The sequence below is a fragment of the Malus domestica genome, chromosome 12 (assembly GCF_042453785.1).
Source record: "Malus domestica chromosome 12, GDT2T_hap1".
Classification (NCBI taxonomy): Eukaryota; Viridiplantae; Streptophyta; class Magnoliopsida; order Rosales; family Rosaceae; genus Malus; species Malus domestica.
The window spans coordinates 7,181,398-7,187,397 of NC_091672.1; the positions used below are offsets into that span (position 1 = coordinate 7,181,398).

The 6,000-nt window shown below is 36.7% G+C and overlaps 1 protein-coding gene across 1 annotated transcript; it reads right to left on the bottom strand.

Annotated features, from left to right (window-relative positions):
• Positions 1 to 2,610: 2,610 nt before the first annotated feature.
• On the bottom strand, positions 2,611 to 5,679 carry LOC103437055 (transcription factor bHLH130-like). Its single transcript, XM_008375517.4, has 6 exons — positions 4,613 to 5,679; positions 3,731 to 3,834; positions 3,480 to 3,647; positions 3,246 to 3,311; positions 3,083 to 3,151; positions 2,611 to 2,998 (listed from the first exon to the last, which is right to left on the bottom strand). Exons 1-6 carry the CDS (start codon positions 5,166 to 5,168, stop codon positions 2,891 to 2,893), a joined length of 1,071 nt encoding a protein of 356 aa, XP_008373739.2. The 5' UTR covers positions 5,169 to 5,679; the 3' UTR covers positions 2,611 to 2,890.
• Positions 5,680 to 6,000: the final 321 nt, after the last annotated feature.

Consider the following 6,000-nt stretch of genomic DNA (forward strand, 5'->3'; position numbering starts at 1 on the left):
TCAACTAACGAATGCTAACGGGTCTAACAGGTTGATCCAAAATGACCCGTTATTTAACAGGTTCACCCGTTAACGACTCGACCGGTTAAACATCTACCCAAATACTACTATTAATGGGTCAGGTCGGGTCGGGTCCAAAATGCCAGATCTACTTGCGTCCATCCATTTCCATGTTTTTCATCAATCCTTCTCATTTCGATTCTCCCTTTTTCTCAATCATCTTCCTATTTTGCTCCACACTTCATCGTTTCTACACCAAATCCGATCTGCATACACTTTTCTTCACTGCGCTTTGTTGTGGTGCTTTTGGAAAGTGTGTAAAGCTTCGGCTGGGTGTTTGCACCACCACCTTCACTTTGTTTGCCTTTATTGGCTCTGTCACTAATGGGTCACCCATTCCTATTGGCTTGCTTCGTTCTGTGGACGCAACTAAGGGGTGCTCGTTGCAGGACGCCATAATCTCCCTCTTCTTCACTTCTGGGGAGTTGATTTCTAGCAACCGTTGGGGATGTTGGCTAGCGGTGGTTGGGAGGCACTGTTCTAGCGGGGTTGGTGGTAGCAGGAGGATAGGTTCTTTGTTTTGGTGTGTTTCTATTTTTGGGTTTCAAAGTGTGTTTTGGGCCCTGTCTTGTTTGGCTTTGAGGTTCATATATTTTTTATTTGTGATTTTCTTGTAATTGGACCTCTTGTATATTTGCTTTATTGTAATTTGTTGGCTTTTTCCTTGAAATGCTATTTCTAGTTTACTAAATAAATAAATAAACTACGAGTTTTCCTTTCCTCAAAAGACTAACACTATGTATGTTTGGATAAAGGAAATAAACTTGGAATTTTGATAAAAGTCAGAATTATAAATTGATATGCATCAATTCCCTTGTTTAGATTCATAAACATAGAAATTTAGAATTTTCGTGTGAGAAAAAAAACTTGGAATTTGGGACCTCCAATTCCCAAGTTCAAATTCCATGTAAATAGGTATCATTTCTCAATTTCTATTATTGAGAGTTTAAAAATAACAAATTCCATATCCAATTCCATTGTTCTTTTAGGTTAACCAAACAAGAAAATTGACAAATTCTAGAAAATAAAATCTTGTCATTTCAATTTCCGTCATTTTAAAATTCCCTAGTAATCTTAAATTTCTTCATCCAAACATAGTGTAAAGGAAAAACAAAATTTATAAACAATATTTTGCTACTCAAAGTTTTGATAGAGGTCCTCTTCAAAACCCTTTGTACTTGATTATAGAATAATTGGTCATTTAGTCAATCAACTGTAGCAAATAGATTGACGACTTATAATACTTTTACTGATTTTGACATTATGGTTTTATACAGTTAGATGACTAAACTATCTCATATTTTATTATGTTTACTGAGATAATTTTTACATATTAAATTATAATATACACGGTTCCAATCATAAGCTCAAAATATCGTGAATTGAACGCACAATATTTTGAGGAGGACTTTTTTGAAAAAGCTTGGGTGGTCATGTATTTTTCATAATATAATAAGATTCTAAATTTGGGAAATAATAGAAGTCAACATCTTCCAAACATAAATTACATTTCCCTCACAAGGCTTGCGACCCCTCAATCGGGTAAAGTCCATGCTCTACAAATTGCAAGGTTGGCAACCTAGTAGTATGTTCTACTTATGAAGTTACTTATTAAAAATATGATCACTTTTGATGTTTATTGTATTGGATAACTTATCAGATTCAATATCTTAACGTTATAAATGATGGAAAACTTTCTAAATTTACAAGTTATCCTAATAAGATGACATTATTGAGAAAAATAAGTTTTTTTCGTAAATAGTCAACCTTTTACTTTCAATCGAATAAAATTCGAAAACCCGTCCTTCCTTAACATTGGTTGAATATAATGGAGTATACAGCTGTAAGCACCAAACGAGCCGATCGAGAGCAGAATCATTACATTCTTAAGTTCCGGCTACATAGAAACATGACTGTTCCTTTGTCTCTTCCAAATAAGGACAAGCAAACTCTTCAAGTCTGATACAGTCCTTTTCAAAACAGGATAAGGCTCAGTAGAAAAAGACAAAAGAAGTCTGTAACCAAATAAAGAGACATGCACCAGTAATTTAAGTTACGTCAACTTCCAGAATTTTGTAAATTATTTCATTATCCATCTCATCACAATGATCTGAAATTTCCTTAATTACAGAAAATCACATATTTAGTTGTTCCGGATGCAAAAACAACATATTTTTTCATAAGTTCGATAGCTTATTGTGGCAAATCTCATGTTAAATGCAACGTCAGTATATATTTGTAAGAGATTTAACAAGTTTAATATTTAATTATCTATATTTACGTAAGATAAACAATAAAAAGCAACGTAATGAGTTTGAGCGACATAACAAATTTGATATTTACCTGTTTATTGATTTCACATAATGAAATGTCTAACTTAACTAACAAAACAAATACTGATTTCATGTTCCCGTTGTTTCTTCATGTACTCCTCTTTTTGTTTCAATTCCTTAATTCTCGTTTGATCCACGAGCAAGAAAAAGAAGTGAAATGCGTGGAAAAAGGGGGAGTCCGAAATGGCTTGCATAAAATGATATGCAAACAAAAAAATTGAAATCAAAGGATTTCATTCTTAGAACTTGTCCTGTACATTCTTGTTATGTTTATTTCATATATTAATTATGTGATAGCTAGGAACTCAAACTGCTCGTTTAGGTTACAAGACCTGGTCCCCTCCAGGTTTGTGGTGGAAATTCTACCAACCTTCTACATCACACCCCATCAAAAACTACATTATCTAACGGCTCCTTCTACCTGTTTCTTTGGAGTTCTTTTTGGATATAATTTCTAGTTGAACTTCACTGCATAAAAGAGAATATATTGTGTGGCTTCAAACTTTCAACCGACTTCCCCCGTCACTTTCCTGATTCGACACCGGATTCGACACCGGCTTCTGCATGTTTAAACATTTGCAGTTTGCTCTAACATCGCTAAGCGTCTGCAAAATAATAAACTTTTGTGAGTACCAACTGATGATGCTTTGTCCACAATGCAATATTTCTCGATTCAACTTGTTTGGTACCTTGAACTGTTTCTGAAGATCTTTAATATAATCAACTGCCAAATCGAGCATGTCTGCAGTGTTGGTTTGCTGCCAAGAATTTAAAAAAGTTGAATATCATGAGTTTCTGAACACAATTATTGGAGAATTGATTCGAGGCTAAAATGCTCATGTGACATTCTACCTTGTCCATGTTCGGGACGAGTTCTTGTAGTTTCCTCATTCGTTCACTGATCCGTGTTCTTCTCACCTGTAAACAAACTACCGCTTAGCATCATCTATGTTCGAGCAAAAGACTAAAACGGAAAAACCACAATGAAGTTTCATGGTGGATGTACTAATTATATGTATGAGGAACAAATGTGCTGACTAACAACAAATATTAGCTGGCTGGCTACAGATATAGGAAAATATTTACTCTTTCGGCAATGCTTCGAGGATGAGTGGCACAACCTCTCTTTGCTCTAACTTTGCAAGGTACAGAATCTTGAAGTTGCAAGAACTTTTCCATGGCAATGTCTGCTGAAGTTTTTGGTAAACTCAGGTGATGGGATAATACATGAAACCGGTTTTCAAGCTCTCCGTTCTAACCATGAAAGTTTATTCAGAATGAGTTAAATATGCAACAAAAATTTGCGGAAATTCAAACCACATACACCAATTAAGTACCTGATCAACCGAAAATAATTTCCCATCATGATCTTGGTCTCTTCTCATGCCATCTAAACTCTCTGGAAAATTCGATGAGTCATTCCAAGTTCCGAATGGGAATCCTGTAACATAAAATCAAGGATAAGCGCTGAAATCTCCATTAGTACCATGCCTTGTAACTTTTTAGTGGCGACATCATCTGCAATTTACTGAAAGACAATAATATATCTAGCTTTCTAATCCGAATTTATCAGCTGTTAATCCGGATCAATTTTGGGTTTCCTTAGTAAGAAAACACAATATCTAGCTTAATTCACTCCTCCGCAATATATTATATTTCGCGATGCTCTTTCCAACTAAGTATGAAGTTAGAAAATCAAACACCCCATAGGTTCCCATCTAACTTTTCAAATACCAATCAAATCCTACACATCCATAGACGAAAGCAAACATTTTCAGAACATGTTTGTTTGACTGACCAAACTCAAACTTCCACACTCCTCATTACAAATAGCCTATAAATAGTAATTATTTTACAACTATCTAGAGAGAGAGAGAGAGAGGAACTCATTCTCTTTTTGGTAACCAAATTGCAAATGTGCTTCTCAAATCAATGTCTGTCTTATGTCTACTACCAAAAACCAAAATAAAAATCTCCAAAACTAACATACTCGGATATCGAATCTACGATGCAAACAATAGGAATCATACAATGATATGGTAAAAAAATGAATGCATGCAGCTTCAACGGTCAAAGTATTTAGAAACTAAAAAAATGATAATCACCTTCGAATACCCGAGTTTTAATATATCTACTCTACTCGTAGTTTAGATTAGATTACGATATCGCTCAGATTAAAAAAGTCATAAGCTAATGAAAGACAGAAGAAAACACAATACCGTTTTGAAGAGAGGTGTTGGAGAAAAGCCCAGCAGGGGAACTACTTTGTCTAACAAGATTTGAATTCGAATGAACTGACTTGTTGGCCGGAGTGTGATGACGTTCCATTGGACCGGAACCCGCCAACCCATATCCGCCATTAAACGAGCTCTGCCTCGGATAATGAGGGGGCAGCAGCCCAGAATACCCTCCCTGTGAGCTCATCCGGATCGCTGACACTGCCGCCTCCGTTGCCGTCACCACGGATTTGTCGTCAAATTCTTGAAAACTCGACGGCCAGGAATCTGAGTCGTTGATATGGCTGTAATTCGCGAATCTGGAGAACAATCTCTCGGACTCCGAAGAACCCTCAACTGGGCTTTTACTGTGAAGCCCCGAATCGCCGCCGTCGGCGAAATTGGAGAGGAGGGAGTGCGGAGCAGAGCGAAATCTGAGCAACCCAGAATTGTGTTGGTGGGTATTTGAATCCATGAATGGCGGTGCACTGCTTGCTACAGTGGAAATTTGAATTAATGGGGTCAAGGTAGAATTGGATGCTGGAGGACCATTATACATACGCTGCTGCCCTCAGTGCTCACGTAATTTTTCCGGGAAAATTCTGAGAATATTTCTTTCTTTTTTCTTTCACTTTCTCAGAGAAAATTTTTAAGCTTTGTTTTTAAGCAGAGTGGGATAAGATCTTGTGGAAGAAGCAACCGGAGGGAAAAAAGCTAAGCTTGACCAAACCGTAAGCCACTGAGAGAGAGAGTAGCTAGAAGTAGAAGATAAACAGGGACCCCGTAATTAAATGGAACCTTGAGGTCTGTATCGCAATGGAAGTAGAGAGAAAAAGATGCAGACTTGCAGGGATTAGGGTGGGGAGAGGGAGAGAGAGGGAGAGAGAGATTGAGTGCAAGCCTCAAATTAGCTTTTCAAAGCTCTGAAAGCAAGGAAGATCTTGAGCTGAGGAGAGAGAGAGAGAGAGAGAGAGAGAGAGCTTGTGGCTTCGTCTTCTGGTCTGTGATACGAGTTGGGTGCGGCCAATGGAAAAGTACAGAGTGCTATCAATATCTGATCTCTCCACCGAACATTTGCTTTTGTTGCCTCTTTTAGTAGATTTCTACTTTAGTACTTACTATTTGTGGGTTTTCCTCCCTTTTGTTTTTACATATCTTTTAGTTTTCATTTTGAAGAATGCAATGTAATTTATACGTTCATTTTTTATTGATGCACATCCAATCCACAAAGAAAAATATATTAAAGGACAAAAGTAAATTTGATTACGCAGAAGGAGAGAAATAGTGTGCTGGATTAATTTATCTTCAAATAGACATTTACACAAGTTCACAATACTTATTTTTTAGGTTGTGTGTGGTAGCCAAGGACCTTGAATTCTACCTCTCGTTTA